At 42.0% G+C, this 23,373-nt stretch overlaps 1 protein-coding gene across 1 annotated transcript in view; it reads left to right on the forward strand.

Moving 5' to 3' along the window:
* CACHD1 (cache domain containing 1) overlaps positions 1-23,373 on the forward strand; it is a 1,377,863-nt gene that overhangs the window by 723,226 nt on the left and 631,264 nt on the right. Inside the window, exon 4 of the mRNA XM_044085560.1 lies at positions 12,064-12,170. Within this exon, the coding sequence (XP_043941495.1) occupies positions 12,064-12,170 (107 nt within the window). The remainder of the gene's footprint in view (positions 1-12,063; positions 12,171-23,373) is intronic.

Genomic DNA, 23,373 nt, shown 5'->3' on the forward strand with positions numbered 1-23,373 from the left:
AACTACTGTGGATCCATTGAAACTGGACAACATTTTTCTGTAGGTAACCACAAGTATTCCATCACAGATTGGTACAACTGTAACACTAAAATAGTGGTATACCTAGCTCAGTGTGTTCTCTGTCCTGTTTTCTATATAGGGAAAACAGAAAGTTAAAAGAAAGAATCTACGAACACCTGTATGCTATTAGGAGGGGGAAAACAGAGAACGCACTAACTAGGCACATAGAAAATTCACCTAACCATAAATTCAAGTTTAAGGTTATAGACCAGATTAGTGAAAATGTACATGAAGGACCAGCATCACTACTTTTAGAACAACTTGAGTTGTTATGGCAACTTCGATTAAATGCTAATCAGTTCCCAGGAATAAATGAAACATGCACTATTCTCCCATACTTAAAATTAAAAAGTATGTGGAGATAATTTACCTAAATCAAGTGATGAGTTTAAGGGTTAGTCCCACACCTAAAGCTTTTATTTTTTTTAACAATAGTTATATATTAACCATGGTTTTATTTTAACATGCTTTATATTTTTTTTTAATTTTTAATGCACCAGGTATAAATAAATTTACTGTTGATTTAGCAGTGAAGGATGAAGGTTTTTTATTTAGGGGGAGAATGTATTATATTGTTCATTAGTCAGGGCTTTTAACTCTGTATTTTTAACTATGGTAGAACTTTTATTAAGTGATGTATTAATTGATCCTTGTTAAGAGGTTTAATTGAGACATTGGTCACATGACTGGATTGTTGAAACATTTAAGAGTGTCTATGAATTTGATTATTTTATCTGAAGAAGTCCAGCCACTGGACGAAAAGTGCTTAATAAATAGAGTTTGTGGTGTTCTTACATTGGCTGCTTTTTTATTTTATACTGTTGAAGTGACACCCTGACCCCATGTGCAAAAATGGGAAAAGGGGTTAAAGATGGATGGATGGATGGATGCATGAATGGATGGATGCATAGATTTTGCTCTGCCTCTTCAATAAAGTTTGATTTTCCACACTCATTTTTCAGAAAAAGCATTTTGATGCAAAGCCAATTTCTCTATTAATTTTTAAGCAAACTGTATCCCCACCATTATTGTTGGCTTTGCCCATAATTCATAAGTAAAGAAGTTTAATATGGTTGCGCACACATATCCGGGTGAGTATACTGAGGCACATTCATGCACACGGTCTCTTTTAAACACACACACATGCCTAGGACTGATGTGCGAATGGCCATTTCACCGAATCTAACCTAAACAGCTGGGCATACTTCCGCGCAAGTGCCTGCAGGTAGAGGGAGTTGTGGGGGGGTGACTGTTGCGGAGATCGTACTACGGTGCGGATAATGGAATTTTTTCCTTTTCCCCACTGTAGTGTGATCTCTGAGTCAGAATGTTAAAGTAGGGGGTGTGGGGGCACAGCCCCCCACATGGGGCATGCAGGGGGGGGCTTGCCCCCTGCATAAATGCTTTTTTATTGTTTTTTTGTTTTCTTTTTTTTTAACGCACTTTATCGAAAGTGCTTTTTTCGGTAAAGACACTTTCATTAAAGTGTGTTCGGTGAAGTTGGATTCGGACTGTTGAAGTTTTGTTCAACAGTCCTAGATCACACACACACACACACACACACACACACACACACACACACACACACACACACACACACACACACACACAGATAGACGTACACACATGTCCTTCTGATGCACTTTACTGTGTTTAGTTGTTTTCCTTCATTCGTGGATAGTGAGTGGGAAAGTAAAGTGGCAGCAATAGCAGTTGTTTTTTCTTTTATTTTAACTGACCCTCAGTAAACAGCCACATTAAAAGAGTAAAAGAGCAAAACAATGTGACAGCTTCTCTGCTTTTTTCTCAGTCCATGCTTCATTTTATGGTGGCATAACATAATGCAGTGAAGCAGCAGACTTGATTCAGGGCTTTTCTTGTACATTAATACCCTGTTGAAGAATGTTTTTTCCCCTCTTGGGTTCCGTGGATGAGTTTCACCCATTTTCTAATAGCATGTAAACATGCAACTTTTTGTTTGTTAACCAGGTAAATTAACTGATCCTCAGACTCTTTCTTTGTCATTACCTGGGCCACAAAGGCACGAGTTAATACAGTATATGTGACCAGTTTAGAGTTGTCTGTCTACCATCTTGTTTTGGGGAAGTAAGAGGAAACTGGAGTACACAGATTAACAAAAAGAAAATGTATGAGGAGCTGCATTGTAGCATTGATACCAATGCTGAATATTTTATGAGTGAATGTCCTACAGCAGTAATCCCTATGATGTACTTAATACTGATGTGTGAGGGTATTTATCATGACTAAAGGTGTTTGAATAGAATGGTTAATGGCACAGGTGGAGTTTCCTCCTTTCTTCCCCTCACACTAATCTTGTATCTCCTAGCACACACATTGTCTTGTGGTTGCCTACCCCATTGTATATATTTGAGTATAGGATGTTTGTCTTGCAGGTGTGTCTCTTGGTGATGGTGGAGGGTTGTTGGGTTTGTTACTTAGTCTTGCTACATTACTTTGCTGGATATCCTCTAGGACTACACAGTTTTGGTTGCTCGGGAAGTGGCTTAACATACGTGAGGCCTTTATTCCATCTGTGATTTAAGGAGGTACTGCCAGCACAGCTAGCTTGTAAATAATTATATGTCATTTGTGAATATTGAAACTAATTTATACAAGATGCTTGTGTTACAAATGTATTAGTATTTAATGTCTATACATGCTCTCTCACACACTTACTCTCACTCCCCCTCCATGTATGTATATATATATATATATATATATATATATATATATATGGATCTACCTGACTACATCGACACGTCATAACACCGACAACGACTTAGAAGATCGACAAGTCAGAAGACCAACGGAGGAAAACACCGACACTGAGAACACTGAGATGGGGAAAGGATGTGTAAGTATGCGGTAGTGACGGCCATTAGGGTGTGAGTAAGGTAAGTGTGCGATGTTAACGGTCTGTAGGGATAGGGGTGGGATAAGTGAGTTAGGGTTAGGGCGCGGGTTAGGTAAGGATGCGAGTAAGGTAAGTGTGCGATGTTGGCGGTCTGTAGGGATAGGGTGGGATAAGTGAGTTAGGGTTAGGCGGGTTAGGTAAGGGTGCAGTAGTGATATTTTTGGGTTAGGCGGGTTAAGTGAGTTAGGGTTAGGCCTTGGGTTAGTTGAGTGTGCAATAGTACGGACCTTAGGGTTAGGGTTTGATTAGGGTTGTAGATAGTTGTGTATGTAAGGGTTAGTGTTGGTTTGTAAGGATTTTGGTGTGCTTGTGTTGTGTGTGTGGGTTTTGGACAGGGGATTTGTTTTGTTTGTTGTTATGATGTGTCGAGTGTATGAGGTGTCGTGTTTGTGAACTGTCGATTATGTGGTGTCGGTTAAGTTGTTGTCGGTGTTGTGAAGTGTCGATGTAGTCAGGTAGATCCATATATATATATATATATATATATATATATATATATATATATATATATAAAACTGCTTTGTACAGATATTTGTGTTGAAAAGGTATTTGTAAAGTGTTTGTGCTTAAAATATATCCACAGTGTGCTCTACTAGAAGAGAACAGAAATGTACATGCACTGCTGTAATTGTTTAAATGTATCTGTTTTAACTGAGGAAACTGGAGAGTTAACCTCAGTCCAGAAAACGTTAGAAAAATATCTGAAATTAAATTACTTTGTAGGCAGCTAGAAACACAGTCTGTACTAGGAAGCTTTTTGTATTGTCTTTGGGGTGAACTAATTGCTACTTTGAAAGCATGAAGGAATGCAATTGTTTTATGACTTCTAGCACCTGCCAAAGATCTGAGCAAAACCCCTTGTATGATTGTATGAGTATTTTTACAGGTAGATGCTAAATACTTCCTGCTTCAACAATGGGGGGGGGGGGTGATCAGAAATTTTGTCATCCTGCAGGCTATCCCAGCAGTAATGTTTTACATATTATTTTGAGACCATTCTGCATTCTGTCTTGGAACTGACAACAAGATCCACTCACCCACATCTACCTTGCTCTAAGTAAGTAGCTAGGGTATAGTAACTCTCTCTTAGATACAGTCAGGAATATAGCAAAGATTAGTTTAGATTTTGTTTTTCTTTATTTCTGTGAGCCTGTACTGCAATGTTATTGTAAACATTTCCTGTGGTTGTGAACTCTGATGTCATTTTGAATATATATTTAGTATTGTTATTAAATATATTTAAACCTTTCATTGTTGCTGATCTGTGTAGAGATATTTAAGTTTTGAGAGTACTTGCATATTTATTTGGTGACACTGTGTGGGCCACTCCTAATAGCCTTGCCTTGCTCTTGGTCAAACTACTATTTGTATTTGTATTAATTTTACACAGCAAAATTGGACACCCTTTGTTAAGGGCCCTAAAGTAGCTAATAAGGAGTTGAAGTTTTAACTACATTGTAGTCTGGGCAAAAGGGGGCATAACTAATAAACCTGTGCCAGCCCTTTCCCAGGTGTGTGTGTGTGTGTGTGTGTGTGTGTGTGTGTGTGTGTGTGTGTGTGTGTGTGTGTGTGTGTGTGTGTATGTGTGTTTGTGTGTGTGCGTACCTGTGTAAATCAAACCTCAAAGAGTGTGTGTATCAGCTACTTTGGCAGGGACACAAAGCACTGGTTGGATAGAGAGAATGCTGGAGGTCTTGGCTTAGTCACTCAGCTGAGATCTCAACTCTATAGCTGTGCCATTGGGGGTCTTACTAGGGATCTGGAGGAAGAGGGAGAAAGCAGCCCTGGACTGACTGTGGTCTCTGTGTGCTCTTAAGAGAAATTGCACTTGATGCAGAGAGCTGCATCTGGAAATACTGCGTGTGTACCTGCTATCTTCCCCGTGAATGTCCCCCAACAGGTGCAAGTGGTGAGGATTGAGGCTTCTTGATTACTGTCCCGCAGATGGGATAGCCACATCACATATTGGTTGACAGTGGTAGATCGTTACACTGTCTTTGAACAGACACTGAGATACAAGAAAATTTATCAGTTATCTCAGAAAAAGAACAGAAGACTCACGTCTTTTTTCCCACACTTTTTGCAGGAAGCCCTTGGAGTGGGAGGCAGCCACAAACCATTTCTCAGGATAGCTGATTGCTCTGCAAATATACCCAGAAAAATTATGTTCACCTGTGGTTTACTTCATTCATGTTATGAGTGGTATAGAAATTATTTAACATACTTCACTGTTTGTAATCTGTGAAAAAGTACTGTGCAGGACTTTAATTACAGTTCAAGGATCAGTACAAAAATGTTGACATATGCAGGAAAAATTAATAGCTCTGAAGTGTTTCACCAAGTAGTGTTGTGACAAAGCAGTTCTGTTTTCTTTTGTTGTATTTAATGCCCAGTCCTAATCCCTGCTGTATCACAGAAGTGCCTTTAAGAAAATGTGTTGAAATCTTTCAGATATTCTTTGTGTTTCACTGTTGCAGTCATTACATTTGGGTTATCTGCCTGCAGGTAGCCCTCAGCCGGTCTGAATACCAGAGTCTTGGATTTCTGCGTCAGATGCTGTCTCTTCTTCCATGATGTCAGGTCGTCAGGGGTATAAAACTTGCAGCCATGTCAATACATCAGTCTTTCTTGCCGCGCGGTGCCCGAAGCAGAAGCAGTTCACAAGTGCCGGTCGGCCGACTCCTGAAATTTTCGTTTTCGAGTTTCAAAACCAAAGTTTTCAAAAAAGTAAGTACCCTATTAGGGATCCTTTTTCTTGCTCTTAAACTGATGTCAGTAAAAGTTAACAATTGTTTTACCTGTGGAAATCAAATACCTCATAAAGATTTTCATTCTTACTGCATTTCTTGCATAGGCCCTGACCACGATGTCCCTCGCTGTTGGTTTTTGTGCCTTATTCAACCCTGAACTATTCATCGTCTGTCTATTTTTGCAGCAAATTATTTTGGTACTCGGTTTAACTATCCAGAAATTGTTTTGGTAAGCCATCCGACTACCAATATTCCGAAAAAATATAAAGATAAAGACAGAGACAGACAGCATACGTCCAAGACTGCTGACAACGCTTCCATTAAGCTGGTCTTCAGTTCGCCGTTACTCAGTGAGGCACTTTCGCAGCCCCTGATACCTGCTACTTCAGATTCACAGGCCTCTACTGAGACCCATTCGGAGTCCAGTATGCCGTGAGATGCTTCTTCGACTGTGGAACCTGCGGATGTCTCAATCCTTGGATGGGTCCAGAGCCGCTGTGCAGGTACCGGCTTCTGAGGGTGTTTTCAGGCCTACAGGCGCATTTCAAACCGACACCATCTTCTTCTTTATGGCCTAAAACTTGACCTACGCCTAGAAAACCAACATCCAAACCGCATGGTCAGGCCCATATACCTAAAAAAAAATGCTTAAAATGGCTGAAGACCTTATTACTTTAATTAGGGAAAGTCAGCCTTCCCCCTCTGAGACCTAGAACTGATTTTCCTTCTGATCCTTCAGATAAGGATTCTGAAATTTCTGTTTCTTCTGATTACCAGGATTTGCCCTTATCTATCTAGGATTTGTCCTTATCTATCTATGAGGATTCTGGTGCAGAGGATTCCATTCCCTCTGCTTCCCCTCCAGAAGATTTTTCTTTTGGTGAAACCTTGCACACTCTTTGGGAGCATTTCCGCTGGGAAAGCCAAAATTACTCTGATTCCAAAAAGAGGCTTAGGGAATTCCTACTCCTCCCTCAACACAGGCCTTTAGCTATCCCTCCTGTCCTGGACATTGTAGATTATGCCTTCTTGGAATTTAGCCTGCCCCCAGACACTTTACCTCCAGCTCCCAGAAAACCTGACAGGTATTACAGAGTACCTGACTCTCACAAGCTCCTCTTCAAGAATCCTACTGTCGACCCAGAGATCATTTCCCAAGGACCTAAAGGCATTAAGGCTACTACTGCCAAAAACCCTACCCTCTCTAATAGAGATTCCAGGGCCTTGGACAGATGGGGTAAGAAGGTATACACTTCCTCTGCTTTGGCCATTAGGGCCTTAAACTGCCAGTTTCATATGTTAAAGTATCAGCAGCATATTATGGGACTACTTAAACAAAAAATGATGTTGATTCCTGACTGTGCTGAACATGAAGAATTACAGGATTTAACGCATTCTGCTGAACAAGTTGGTAAACATACTTTGCAATGTGGTTTTGACTCTTTAGAAGCATCTTGCAGGGCTGCTGTCACTGGGTCTGTACTTAGAAGGCATGCTTGGCTTAAGCAGCAAAACTCGCCAGATCATGTTAAAGCTAAATTACTGGATGCTCCCTTAAACCAAGACCACCTGTTTGGCAACAAAGCAGAAGAAGTCCTTAAAAAGATGGAGGAAAAAGCTAAAATTATGCAAACTGTTAAAGATTTCCTGCAAGTACAGCCTTCCAGATTTAGTAGGCATTGGCCTTCTGAGAATTGGTCCTTTCCAGTCTCTTCCAGGCCTTCTTAGTCCAAACCCAGGAACAGCAGACCACCTAGGCTACAGTCTCAAGGAATACACAGGTCTAAGCAGTGGGGGGCTTCCACTTCCGAAGCTGGGAGTAGTAAGACACTTCCCTATAGAAAAATGCCACAATGACTTAACCTTAACCCTTCCAAGCCCTGCTCAACTGCCTACTCCCTTAGGGGGAAAGATCGCCCTGCATGCAAAAAACTGGGAACTCATTACCCAGGGCAAATGGGTTTTAAATATAGTTTTCCAAGGATACAGATTCCACTTCCACACCTTACCAACCCCAAATGGTTGGCCGTACCTGCCCCCAAATCAGTGGGCAGAGAATGAACAGCAGGTTCAATCTCTTCTAAGTATCGGGGTTATTAAGCCTGTCCCAGCAGAAGAAAGGGGACAAAGTTTTTACTCAAGACTTTTCCTGGTATCCAGAAAAGACAACTCTTGATGTCCTATCCTAGACCTCTCTATTCTAAACACCTTTTCGGAAATACCAAAATTCAAAATGCTAACACTTTAACAGCTGCTTCCTATGCTAGGCAAAGAAGCCTGGTTGGCAACCTTAGACTTAAAGGAATCTTACCTGCACATTCCAATAAGGGAATCTTGCAGGAAATACCTACACTTCACAGCAGGCTCCATACACCATTAGTTCTCTGCACTTCCCTTTGGGTTATCTACTGCGCCCAGGGTATTCACAAAGTGTCTAGCTCCAGTCATTGCATTTTGCAGGCAGAGAAATATTCAAATATACCCATACCTGGACGATTGTCTAATTCAGGCAGAAAGCCAGGACATGCTGTTAAAACAGCTGGCATTTGTAAAGAAACTTCTAACCTCGCTGGGGTACACCATAAACGAAAAGAAATCTCATCTAGTACCCTGCCAATAAATTGTATTCCTGGGAATAAGCTTGAACACAACTTCCCAGATGGCTTACCTCACACCATAGAAACAAGTTTATTTGACAGCCTACTTCAAACTACTGGCCACAAAGACCCAGCTACCTGCAAGGAAAATCCTGCAAGCCCTGGGGTTCATGGCCTCTTGCATTCTACTAATTCCATATGCAAAACTGCATATGAGAAAAATACAGTGGTATCTAAAAAGCCTATGGTGTCAACATTCTCAGGACCTGGAATCAATGATTCCTATCATTCCTTGTATAAAGACAGAGTTCCTTTGGTGGGCAGAGGCCTGCCACCTAAACAAGGGGCTTTCTTTCAATATACCCCTTGCCACCCAAATTCTGACTACAGACGCATCAGACTATGCACGGGGGGCTCACTTGGCAGGGCGGTGCATTCAGGGCAAATGGAACCAGAGTCAAATGCACCTGCATATCAACCAAAAAGAAATGTTAGCTGTACAAAATTCCCTGACAGCCTTCAAAGACCATATCCTTCCAGGACAATTATTGGTAAAGACAAACAACACCACAGTTATGTGGTCATAAACAAGCAGGGGGGAACCCACTCGTACCCTCTATGCAGACTAGCCATGGCTCTGTGGAACACAGCCCTGAGCAACCAAGTGCACCTACAATCTTAGTTCCTGTCAGGCAAGCTAAATTCACTGGCAGACGACCTAAGCAGAAATCTCGTGGACCCACACGAATGGAAACAGAAACCAAAAATATTGAACCTCTTGAGGAACAAATGGGGGACTCCAGAGATAGACCTGTTTGCCTCACCTCAGAACTACCAATTGGACAAATTCTGCACAAGGACTCCCCACAGTCAAACTTGGAAAGTGGATGCCCTGTCCTTTGCTTGGGAAGGCCTCTCAATTTATGCCTTTCCCCCTCTGCCTCTCCTCTCAAAGATTCTGCTAAAGATCAAACAGGACAAACCAAGGACAATACTAATTGCACCAGACTGGCCTCGCCAGCACTGGTACCCCCTCTTGTGCAGTATGATACTGCTGAATCCATGGCACCTACCTCAGACACCTTCCCTGCTGTCCCAGCAGGCCTGCCAGATTCTGCACCCTCAGCTTCAAACCCTGTGAACCTTGCAGCCTGGCTAATTCCTTGAGCTCTCCTATGGCATCCCTCAGCAAGCAGGTGCTAGATGTCATTCTGGAAGCAAGGAGACCTAGTACTAAAACATCCTATGCTGAAAAGTTGAAAAGATTCTGTTCCTGAAGCCAGACTCGGGGGATGGGCACTTCGGTGCCCAGCTTACCTCATATTCTTCAGTACTTAACAGAAGTGCTCCACCTGCGGTAGCGTTGTCTCCTCACAGTAAGATGCTGTCCAGTTCGATTCCTAGCTAGAGCATCTTCTGCGTGGAGACATGCGTGAATGGGCGTACCTTCATTGAAAGTTGTGCATCAGGGCTGGTAACTCGGCATGTAAAAATCAACTACCAATCATTAGCGGACCGGAGTTCCATTGTGGTGACCCCTAACTGGGAAAAGCCGAAAGACACAACAACAATTTAACAGAAGTGCTCCACAAGGGCCTATCCTTCTTGTCAATTAAAATTCATGCCTCTGCCATTTCAGCACATTATAATACTCAACCACCCCTCTTCTCTCACCCCCTGTTAAAGCAATACCTCAGAGGGGCTAAAAATTTAAGACCCCCCCCCCCCCAGGTGAGCCCCTACTCCAGCCCGGAATCTTAACTTTGTATTGGAAAAGCTCACTTTCCCTCCATTTGAACCAGCTGCATCTGCAGAGTTCATATTCCTTTCTTGGAAAACAACCTTCCTTTTAGCCATCTCTTCAGCAATAAGAGTGTCTGAATTACAGGCCCTTAAGGCAGTGGAGAGCCCTTCATTATCTTTCATGCAGACACGATTTCCCTCAGGACCAACCTGTCTTTTATGCCAAAGGTGGTGTCTAGTGTGATCCTAAATCAGTCTATTCGTTTGCCTACCTTTTTCCCGAATCCACAAAACAAAGTGCACAGACAACTTTGATTTTATTTGGACAGGACTAAATCTCTCAGAAAATCTGAACATCTGCTAGTTGGCTTTGCTGCAGGGGCAGAGGGGACAGCCATTTCAAAGCAAACCATTTCTGAATGGATAGCCCATTGCATTCATTATTGCTATAAGCACCATGGAAAACCTACCCCACAGGGGATTAGATCACATTCTACCAGGGCTGCATCTACCTCTACAGCCTTTCTCAGAGGAGTCCCTACCAGGGACATCCTAGAAGCTGCTACCTGGAGCTCTGTACATACCTTCACCAAGCATTACCACATGCCTATTTTTTCTAAATCCAGAGCTGGTTTTGCCACTGCAGTCTTGCAGGGCTTAATAGCTGGTCCTAATGCTCTCTAAATTCCTCCTCCCTTCCTTAGCTTTGGGAATTAACCCAAATGTAATGACTGCAACAGTGAAACACAAAGAACATAGTACAGTTGTGTACACTTGCCATAAATGTAGATGTTCGAGTGTATTCATTGTTGCAGTCCTGGTTACCCTCCCTCCAGCCCCGACTTCTCTTGGCTTTACCTTCCTTCTTGTTTGGTGTATTTAAGCTTTCTGGTGTACTTGCTTTTTGTTGGAGGTTTAACATAACATATAACTGCTTCATATTATGGGGGCACCTGACATCTGGAGCAAGAAAAACTGATGTAATGGCGTCGGCTGCATGTTTTATACCGCTGACGACCTGACGTCATGGAAGAAGAGACAACATCCGATGCAGGAATCCAAGACTCTAGTATTCAGGCCGGCTGAGGTCTACCTGCAGGCAGCCAACCCAAATGCAATGACTGCAACAGTGAATACACTTGAACATCTACATTCATGGTAAGTGTACACAACTGTACTGTCTTCATGTTGTAGTACAAAAATGCTTTGCAGCCATGTTACCCCAAAGACTGTACTAATGTCAGTAAGAGGTTAATTTATGGTTCTTTTTCTTGCTCTTGATCAAAGTGTTGTCCAGCATACTTGTATAAACTTATAACAAGTGTGTCTATGAAACGTGTTTATTACAGTGACTGTTCTAAAACCATTAATGTATTCATTGGGGAACTCATCTTTAGAACAATTTTAAGAGGTCAGTTTTTAGCTTTAGGAAGACCCGTGATTGTTAAACATGTAGAGTAGTCCTAAGTCCTGCAATAGTTTGTGCTGACACAATGGCAAGTCTGAAACTGCATGCACACAGCTGTTTTAGGTAGGAAATATAATGGATAGGCAAGTGTATGTGATGTGCTTCTGTATCACTGAACCATGTTACTTAAATAGCTTGAATAGTACAAATACTGCACATACCGTCGTTTTTCCTAGGTAAGTGCACAGAAATGTGGATTTTAGTGCGGCCTTAGTCACTGGTCTTTATTTTTGTAGTCTGACAAAACGAAAAAGAACATTAATAGTGAATGAAATGGTTGCATTTTTTATATAGCTGCTACTTTGCCTTGGGCATCAGGGTCTTGCTTCATGGTCTTTATTAAAAATGAATGAAACAGTTTGTTTTCATTGTTATCATCACAATATTGTCTTGTTTGGTAAGTGGTGTTAACTTTTACAGAAATCAAGACGTTTTGATTATGTATGTATGTATCACAGATACTTAATTTAAATTTTCATTTTAGTTTGTATTTTTTTTTTTTTGCTACAGGTATGATGGAAATTTCAACACCAACGTCTCCAAAACCATTAGTTGTGATAGACTATCTGCTACTATTAATAGCCGGGCTTTCAATCCTGGACGTGATTTAAACTCTGGTTAGTAGCTCATTAATTAGAGTTTTCTAGTTCCCTTCAGGGCTGCTTCCTTTTAACCACCCACAGGGTACAGGGGATTAGCATTTACTGCCATAGCAACAAGCATTTTCAAAATGTATTATTCTGTTTTAACTGTCATGAAGTTCTGGTAGATATCTTTACAGATGTGAAAAGGAGACAGCCTGTATAATGCTATCCTCATGCACTGCATCCTAAGCACCAGCTGTAGAGGAAAGAAAAAGAATGCACTAGCAAATTGTAAAATGTTGAATGAACAGTGATGCCTCAAATATGCCAACGAGGTAGTTTATCATTTGTGTACTTTTTAAACACCAGTAGGGGACAAGAACATGTTTGTCAAATGGTTTTCTCACACAATATAGCTATGCTTATTTTAAAGTTATCTTCGTCAGATATTCAAGCATGTGGATTCTCTAAAATCAGTTCTGTTTCCTCAGCAGAATCTTTGGCATTTTTGTAGGGTTTGGGGTGGGGTTGACATACCCACAGTAGACTTTTCTGTCTTTACTCAAAACATCACATGCCATGTATAGGAAGGCATAGGTAATTTCTCTTGTAGATAGTAACATTAATTCTCTGCAGTGCATTTTCCACACACTTTGCATGAATACGCCCAGATAATTTATTTTAGTAGGCATTCATTCATTGCAGTTGCTGCTATCCTGGGAAAAGATCACTATGGCCAACAAACCTGGTTTGCTTTGCACTGTCCAAGGCAAGAAGGGTTCGAGTTTGTCTTTGAACTACTTCCAGTGTGACATTTTTTTGTTTAAAGGCATACCACATGGTGTAGGAACGTATTCCAGCATTACAGCTGACCTGGATTTTGTAAGTGGTCAGTGTACCAGGGGCTAGGTATGGGGAAAAGAAGAGGGCAGCATGTGGCTAGTTGTCTTTTTGAGGAGAAGAGCTTTTCACTGCTCTGCTACACTGACCGTCTCAGTGAAGCAAAAGCAGGCAGGTTAAAAAAAGTAAGATTAATGCCGCAGTATCGGACTTTCTTGTCTTGCTGGATGTGAGGATGAATAAGCTTGTGGTGTCTGAAGGTACAGCACTTGTGTGGAGGACAGCAGTTTTAAATGGTAGCTGTCGTACAGTATAATGCAGCATTTGGTGTGGAAATACATTTTTTAATGAGATTTCTCTTTAATCTGTAGGTATCCAGCCTCCTAACCTTTCGCCTCCAGTTTTTTTGTACCGTTATTCTCTTATCTATTGCATCACAGCATGTGGGTGCTTGTTATGCTGTGAAGAATTTTCTCCATTAACAGTATAAATTTGCATTATGCGTTTTTAATACTATCGTGTGTAAAATTTGCTTTCTGTCTCCAGACTTCACTGGAGCTTTCAGTGGCTTTAGTGAACTTTACCCCTTGGTGATGACCATGTTGATATGGCATGATAATGTGTCCACAGCCTTTAATGGACACCTTTCTGTGAATACAATAGGGTGCATCCATTAAAGTCTGTAGATGAATTTCCACACTATCCTTAGGTGATGTTACTGAGGTCTAAAGCTTATTGAGCTTTTTATTAAGGAACATTCAACATAAAGCAGGTATGAAATAGGGGAAAATTAATCTTGTCAATTATGCTACTGATTGCTGTTGACAGAAAATTAATTCACAGGGTCATAATTAGGTACTAGGCTATCCGCCCAAGGGCCTAAGTAAGCCTAGCCAACAAGTTTCCCTGGTTTACGCCACCCAAGAAAGTTATTTTCCTGTGCCCCTGTCGAGCAGAGCCGCAGAAGTAATCCCCGGGGTATATTTCCTATTTCCCATCCACTCATCAAGATTTTTCTTGAACAGTGCTAATGAGGAACTTTGCTTGAGATAGATGGGTAGCTTGTTCCAGAGTATGGGAAGTCTCTGGGACAGGAATCTATCCCTCCAGCATGTCCTGTTTATTGTGGTGACAAGGTTTAGGTCCCTAGAGCGTGTAGCTCGAAGGGATTGTGATTTCTTTAGGTGTAGCATGTCCAACAACTCTGGGTTTGACATAGCTTTATATGTTAGGCAGAGGTCACCTCGGAGTAGGCGATATACTATGGAGTAAAGCTGCAGTTTTTTGAGATGGTCAGTGTTTGAGGCCAGTAATCCTCTTTGTGAAGTATTTCTGTTGCCTTTCCATCTGCTGCAGATGTCTTGTGAGGTACATTCCAAAAGGGGCGTTGTACTCTGTAATGGGTCTAATGAGTGTCATGTAGAGGGGAACAATGACCTCTTTTTTTCCTGCATGAGAACCCTTTTGTGATGAGATGTGCCATGTAGAAGGATTTCCTGACTACTGTGACGATGTGATTATCAAAGGAGAGACTACTGTCCACCTGGGTCCCAAAGTCTCTTATCACACACGACGTTAAGTAGACTACTGCCTATGTGGTAGTTCATGGGCACAGAGTTTTTACCAAAGGGGATGGCAATGCACTTTTTGGCATTGAGCTTGAGGCCATGGCTCTGAAACCAGGCATCTGTCTCAGTGAGGCCCTTCTGTAGGATGTCCACATCATTTGGGGGCTCGACTATGGCTCCTAGTTTGCAGTCATCTGCAAACTTCATTAGCCAGAGGCCTTCTGTGTTATCCTGCACTTCAGAGAAGTAGATACCAAACAGGAGAGGTCCCAGGACTGAACCCAGTGGTGCTCCACTTGTCACTGGTTTGAAGTCAGATTTGTAATCTGCAACTTTTACAGTGTGGGTTCTGTCAGTGAGCCAGTTGGCAAGTAGGGATTTGTACCTAGTTTAGTGAGTTTAGGTATAATTCCAAAATGGAGGATGGAGTCAAAAGCCTTGGCGAGGTCAAGAAAGGCTGTGTGAACCACCTTATCCTCGTCTACTGCTTTGGTGACTGCCTCAAAGAAGTCGATCAGGTTCAGGAGGCATGAACTGCCTTTCACAACTTGAACTGGGTGGGGTCCAGAGTTTGGAGGTTACCAGTGTCTTTGTTTATGAGTTCCATGCTGATATGTTCCATGGCCTTACAGACCAGGCTCGTCAGGCTAATAGGGCGATAGTTCCCAGGATCAGTGGTGGCTCCCCCTTTGTGGAGTGGGATAACTGTTGCTGTGTGCCATTCAGTGGGCAGTGCGCATTTCAGACGAACAGAATAATGAAAATGTCTTAAGGTTTTTGTAAAGTCAAAGATGTCGATAAGAACTGATGGAAGAACTTATTGCTCATTTGTATAAAATAGCCACGTACTTCCAAACTTACCTGCAAAGTCAGTTTAGCTGATGCATCAACATTGTTCAGAACTACCTTACTGGTCTTTGCTCATGTTAAGCATAAATAGCAGGCCCACTCATTCATTTAATTGTAGTGCTGGTCTCTGCATCAGTGAAGCTTGTTTAACTAGCACTTGTGAGACCATTGGTATATACAGTGGATATAAAAAGTGTACACACCCCTGTTAAAATGCCAGTTTTTTGTGCTATAAAAAAATGAGACCACAATAAATCATTTCAAAACTTTTCCCACCTTTAATGTGACCTATGACCTGTACAATTCAATTGAAAAACAAACAAATCTGTTAGGGGAAAAATATAAAAAATAAAAAATTGTACAATAAGCTGGTTGCATAAGTGTGCACACCCTTAAACTAATACTTTGTTGAAGCACCTTTTGCTTTATTTACGACATTCAGCCTTCTTGGGTAGGAGACTATCAGTATGATACATCTTGACTTGGCAATATTTGCCCACTGTTCTTTGAAAAAGTGTCTCTTTCCAAATCTGTCAGGATTGCAAGGGCATCTCTTGTGCACAATCTCTTCAAGTCACCCCACAGATTTTCTATTGGATTTCGGTCTGGGCTCTGGCTAGGACATTCCAGAACTTTAATTTTCTTCTGGTGAAGCCATTTTTTCGTTGATTTGGATGTATGCTTAGGGTCATTGTCGTGTTGAAAGGTGAAATTTCTCTTCACCTTCGGCTTTCTAGCAGATGCCTAAAGGTTTTGGGCCAAAAGTGACTGGTATTATGAACTGTTCATAATTCCCTCCACCTTGACTAAAGCCCTAGTTCCAGCTGAAGAAAAGCAACCCCAAAGCATGATACTGCTACCACCATGCTTCACAGTGGGGATGGTGTTCTTTTGGTGATGCAAAGTGTTGTTTTTGTGCCAAATGTATGCTTTGGAATTTTGACCAAAAAGTTTAGCCTTGGTCTCATCAGACCATAACACATTTTCCCACATGCTTTTGGGAGACTTGATGTATTGTTTTGCAAATTTTAGCCAGGCCTGGATGTTTTTCTGTGTAAGAAAAGGCTTTCGTCTTGCAACACTACCCCATAGGCCAGACATATGGAGAATACGGGAGATTGTCACATGTAGTACACAACCAGTACTTGCCAGAAATTCCTGCAGCTCCTTCAGTGTTGCTGTAGGTCTTTTGGAAGCCTCCCTGACCAGTTTCTGTCTTGTCTTTTCATCAATTTTGGAGGGACATCAAATTCTTTGCAACATCACTGTTGTCCCATATTTTCTCCACTTTTTGATGACTGCCTTCCCTGTGTTCCATGGTATATCCAGTGCTGTGGAAATTTTTTTGTACCCTTCTCCTGACTGATACCTTTCAACAATGAGATCCCTTTGATGCTTTGTAAGCTGTCTGCAAACCTTGGCTTTTGCTGTAGCAGACAACTGAGTAAATGTCAAGAAAATCCTATTAGGACAGATTAACTTTATTTGGGGTTAATCAGAATCTCTTTAATTGATGGCAGGTGTGTACCCCAGAAGACTGACTGCTGTAATTAAATCAAAAGGTGCTTCAACAAAGTATTAGTTTAAGAGTGTGCACACTTATGCAACCAGCTTATTGTAATTCTTTTATTTTTTATATTTTTCCTCTAACAAATTTGATTGTTTTTCATTTGAATTGTACAGGTTATATGTCACATTAAAGGTGGGAAAAGTTTTGAAGTGATTTATTGTGGTCTCATTTTTTTATATCACAAAAAATGGCATTTTATCAGGAGTGTGTACACTTTTTATATCCACTGTAATCTTGAAGGTTATTATTCATTTTCTTGATGTCAAAATGCAAATGTCAACAACCTTGTCTGCTTCATTGACATTCATGCCACTGAAGGCATTAGGCATTTTCATTTCAAAGTTGTTCTAAAGTCAAAAAGAAAATGTTGATGATAATGTTGCAAGTGATTGTCTCCTAGCCCATCAGCACTGCATATATCAATGTCATTGATACTTGCTGACACCCAGCCATCAACACTGTATGGACCAATGTTGATGGTACCTGGTGACTCACACCTTCAGCGCTGTATGTATCCATGCCATTGGTACCTCCTGAGTCCCAGGCATCAGCGGTTCATCACTGTATGTATCACTTTTATTGGTACCTCCTGACTATTGGCTATTAATACTGTATGCATCAGTTTTATTGGTACCTGGTAACTATCAACCATGAGTACTGTATGCATCAGTGCCATTGGTACCTGCTGACTCCTAGCCATCAGTACTGTATGCATCAGTGCCACTGGTACCTGCTGCTGTCAGACATCAGTACTGTATGCATCAGTGCATTGATACCTGCTTCCTCCCAGCCATCAGTACTGTATATATCGGCACCATTGGTGCCTGCTGCCTCCCAGCCATCAGTACTGTATGCATCTGTGCTATCGGCACCTGCTGCTCCCAGACATCAGTACTGTATGTATCAGTGCATTGATAACCTGCTGCCTCCCAGCCATCAGTACTGTATGCATCTGTGCTATCGGCACCTGCTGCTCCCAGACATCAGTACTGTATGTATCAGTGCATTGGTACCTGCTGCCTCTCAACCATCAGTACTGTATGCATCAGTGCCATTGGTGCCTGTTGCTCCCAGACATCAGTACTGTATGCATCAGTGCATTGATAACCTGCTGCCTCACAGCCATCAGTACTGTATGCATCAGTGCCATTGGTACCTACTGCCTCCCAGACATCAGTACTGTATGTATCAGTGCATTGGTACCTGCTGCCTTCCAGCCATCAGTACTGTATGTGTCTGTGCCATTGGTGCCTGTTGCTCCCAGACATCAGTACTGTATGCATCAGTGCATTGATACCTGCTGCCTTCCAGCCATCAGTACTGTATGCATCAGTGCATTGATACCTGCTGACTCCCAGCCATCAGTACTGTATGCATCAGTGCCATTGGTACCTGCTGACTCCTAGCCATCAGTACTGTATTCATCAGTGCCATTGGTACCTGCTGCTCGCAGACATCAGTACTGTATGCATCAGTGCATTGATACCTGCTGCCTCCCAGCCATCAGTATTATATGCATCAGTGCCTTTGGTATCTGATGCCTCCCAGCATTCAGTACTATATGCATCTGTGCTATTGGTACCTGCTGCTCCCAGACATCAGTACAGTATGTATCAGTGCATTGATACCTGCTGCCTCCCAGCCATCAGTACTGTAGGCGTCAGTGCCATTGGTACCTACTGCCTGACAGCCATCAGTACTGTGTGCATCAGTGCCATTGGTACCTGCTGCACACAGACATCAGTACTTTATGCATCAGTGCATTTGATACCTGCTGCTCTCAGACATCAGTACTGTATGCATCAGTGCATTGATACCTGCTGCTCCCAGAAATCAGTACTGTATGCATCAGTGCATTGATATCTGCTGACTCCCAGCCATCAATACTGTATGCATCAGTGCCATTGGTGCCTGCTGCCTCCCAGCCATCAGTACTGTATGCATCAGTGCCATTGGTACCTGCTGCCTCCCAGACAGGAATACTGTATGTATCAGTGCATTGATACCTGCTGCCTCCCTGCCATCAGTACTGTATGTGTCTGTGCCATTGGTACCTGCTGCTCCCAGACATCAGTACTGTATGCATCAGTGCCATTGGTACCTGCTGCCTCCCAGCCATCATTACTGTATGTAGCGGTGTCATTGGTACCTACTGCCTCCCAGCCATCAGTATTGTATGCATCAGTTTTATTGGTACCTGCTGACTCCCAGTCATCAGTACTGTATGCATCAGTGCCATTGGTGCCTGCTGACTCCCATCCATCAGTACTGTATGCATCAGTGCCATTGGTGCCTGCTGACTCCTAGTGTATGCATTAGTGCCATTGGTGCCTGCTGACTCCCAGACATCAGTAATTTATGTATCAGTGCCATTGGTACCTGTTGACTCCCAGCCATCAGTAGTGTATGCATCACTTTTATTGGTACCTCCTGACTCCCAGGCATCAGAGGTCAGTACTGTATGTATAGCTGTTATTGGTACCTCCTGCCTATTCGCTATTAATACTGTATGCAGCAGTTTTATTGGTACCTGCTGACTCCCAGCCATCAGTACTGCATGCATCAGTGCCATTCATACCTGGTGACTTCCAGCCATTAGTACTGTATACTGTAGTGCCATTGGTACCTGCTGACTCCCAGCCATCAGTACTGTATGCATCAGTGCCATTGGTGCCTGCTGACTCCCAGCCATCAGTACTGTATGCGTCAGTGCCATTCCTTCATGCTGATTGAAGAAGTGTTGCTTGGTAGTACATTGCATTTTGCTGTATATCCACTTGCTGTCAAATTCTTTTGATTGCTGAGTTCATTAAAATGTTCACATTCTCACTGTAAGCATTTAACTTCCCACAGTGTTATACACAGGATGGTAGTCCTTATTCATAGGCAGGTCTTGTAAAAATAGATCCTATGGATTTTCTGAAATTTCCAGAAACTTACTCTTACTTTGTTCTTTGTCTGCTGCCATTCCTCAATCTTTCTTGATGTAAAGCTTGGCAGAAGGAACCCTTATCTTACAAAATGCTTTAAGGAGCTTCATCATTCCTTACCAACAGGACACCTGCTTGTCCCAGTGGATGAAAACTTACTTGGACTACTTTTGCCCTAACCATGGTCTTTTGCATATCTGTTCTTCATCTTCAGCATCTTATCACCACTATAAATGCTGTGTCAGATGCACAACAACCAATGTCTACCTTGTATCCTAGTTACAAGATGTCTCCCTATTTCTGCTAATAGTTCAGTATTATAATTGCAGGTTAACAACTTTCTTAGGTTCATAGGTAGATACTAGGCTATCGGCCCAAGGGCCTAAGTAAGCCTAGCCAACAAAGTTCCCTGGCTTACGCCAACCCAAGAAAGTTAATTTCCTGTGCCCCTGTCGAGCAGAGTCACAGAAGTGATCCCCAGGGTGCATTTCCTATTTCCCATCCACTCATCAAGATTTTTCTTGGAGTGTTAATGACCAGAATCCCATTCCTCAGTTTAATAATGCCGAATTAATCATAGGAATCCTCAAAATGAACAACTATAAAAGTATCTGTATTATAGCCATCTATATTCCCCCTGGTGACAATACTTATTCTCTTATGGGCCTCAAACAACATCAAACTTGAGACTTACATTCTAGGTGATGTCAACATCGACTTGAATAAAATTAATAACAATACTCCCACTCTTTCTATCAATCTTTATAATTTTACTCAACTAATAAACAACATTACCAGACCTAACAAAAATAACCCCCCAGGGTCCATCCTGGACTGGATCTTAGTCAGCCACCCTAATAAGATCTCTGACTCTGGTATACTACCTGACTCAATGTGACCATCTTCCAGCCTTTATTCACCGAGCCGCCCAACACCTCCCTCACCAACATCAATATGCCCACACTCGTAACCTCACTAATTTCAACCCTTCTATATTCTCTGAAACCCTTAAACTAACATATTGGGATACCCTAAAAACTCTTCCTCTAGATGAAGCTTTAGAAGTCTTCAATACTACCTTCCTTAGAATCCTAAACTCCCAAGCCCCATCTCGAACAAAACAAATAAAATACAACTGTGCCCCTTGGCTAACTAAGGACACTAAAACTCTCATGCTACAAAGGGACAAAACATGAAAACTCTACAATAAAAATAAACACCCAGCTACACTCCTTCAATTTAAGCAACTCTGCAATCTAACCAAAAAACTTATCACAAAAGATAAAAAATCGTACTACACCAAACTACAGTCTACCCCCTCAAAAAAATCCCAAATAATTCTGGAATTCCATCAACTCCCTCTTACACCCCGGTAAAAGTCCAATCCTTGTCCCGACAACAATAAGACTGACACAGAAATAGCAACCCTTTTTAACTCCTTCTTTACCAGCTCCATAGCAGAACTTACCAAAACCTTCTCCAAATCCACCCCCTGCCCTACCCCTAAACCTTCTTCCCCTTACTTTCCCAATTCCTGCTCCCCTAAGCCCCCTCCCACTTTTTATCTAAAACCTGTGTCAACCACCTATATCAAAAAACTTCTTTCCAAACTCAAGCCATGCTCCAATGCCCCCGACAATATCCCATCACACTTTCTCAAGCTCGCAGCAGATGGCATCGCCATACCCATCAGCATTCTCATCAATAGATCCATCCAGGAATCTTATGTTCCCAAACTATGGTGAACTGCCTATATTCTGCCCCTTCATAAAGGAGGCAAAAATAATAGCATTTCTAACTTCCGCCCAATAGCCATTCTTTCCCCAATTTCAAAAGTACTTGAAAAATGTATCCACCTGCAACTCATGCCCCACCTCCTCAATAACCATCTCCTCACCCCTACTCAACACGGTTTCCATCCTGGCCACAGTACCATTACTGCTCTCCTCTCTTTCTTAGACATTGTCAACCATGCCCGTGATTCTGGAGATATTGTCTCCGCTGTCCTCCTTGACCTTTCCAAGGCATTTGACACTGTATCCCACACACTCCTTCTTAACCACCTTTCTAACCTCAGTCTCTCCCTCGATTCCCTTTCTTGGTTCAAAAGTTCTCTCTCAGATGGATCCCAAGCTGTGAAATGGCAAACGGGTACCTCTACCTTCCTACCTACCCCTACCGGAGTTCCACAGGGTTCTAGTTTCGGACCTATGCTCTTTAATGTCTTCATCAATGATTTTCACTCTGCAATTCCTCACTCTCAAATAGTGCAATATGCAGACGACTCCACTTTAGTCTGCTCAGCCTCTAGCCTTCCTGAGCTCCAGGCCAAGACCCAATTGGCCTTCACAATTACAGAGAATTGGATGCTTCAAAACCGTCTCTCCCTTAATGCCAATAAATCCCATATCATTCTCTTCTCCCCCTCAAAAGCACTCCCACTTGATAAGCCCTCTTTCAAGATCACCAGCCTCTCCCACTCCTCAATAGAAGTTGTTAGTTGTGCCAAATTACTTGGTGTTACCATTGATGAACAGCTGAAATTTAATACTCTTATTCAGCTAAACATAAAAAAAAAAACATCAGAAGCTTGGTATGCTTTATAGAAACGCTAACTTTCTATCATTAGCTACAAGATAAACACTCGCCTCTACCTTCCTTCTACCTTCTCTATTGTATGGTGCTCCTCTTCCAACCAACCTCACAGCTTCTATCTCCTCAAAACTTGAAAGTTGCTACAACAAAATCGCCAAATTCGCTACTAACTCTACTCATTCTACACACCATTGCATCTCCCTCCATAGTCTTCAATGGCTAGAACTCCCTAATCATCTTGACTACCTCCAACTTACTACTGCCCACAAACTAATTTTTAAACCCACTGCTTGCCCTGCACTATCTAATATCTTGCCTTTCTACACTCCTCTCAGGCCCCTAAGATCAGGCCACCAAAATCTTCTTTCAGTGCATAAACCTAAACGACCCCCTGGCCACCTTCTACTTTCTTATACTATAGCAAAAAAAATGGAACTTGCTTCCTCCCCTGCTAAGAGTCACTACAAGCCCTGAACAATTCAAATCTGTACTCCATTCTCATCCAAAACTGGAAATGTAATTGTATACTTCCTACCTAGATCCTATTACATCCCGGTTTCAATTTTTCTCCCTCCTGCCCCACTTCTTCCAACTCTTTCTTCAAGCTCCCCACCCTCTACTTCTTTATCTTCTTTTCCCCCTGTATCAACTCTATGTAAATTCTTTTTATGTCTTCACTTCCCCACTGCCTATATGCCTATTCTTACACTGCATCACCATTTCCATAAGATGTATCTTTCACCACAAACATAAAATTAATTTGTCTAACTGTTCTTTTTATCCTCCTGGCATCTCTTCTCCTTTAATTCTCTGCACCTCCTTTTTCCTACACTTCTCCTCTGATTTACTTCATTTGCATTTCATATCTATGTATATTTTTTCTT

The sequence above is a fragment of the Protopterus annectens genome, chromosome 10.part0 (genome assembly GCF_019279795.1).
Source record: "Protopterus annectens isolate FY-2018-M chromosome 10.part0, PAN1.0, whole genome shotgun sequence".
Lineage (NCBI taxonomy): Eukaryota > Metazoa > Chordata > Ceratodontiformes > Protopteridae > Protopterus > Protopterus annectens.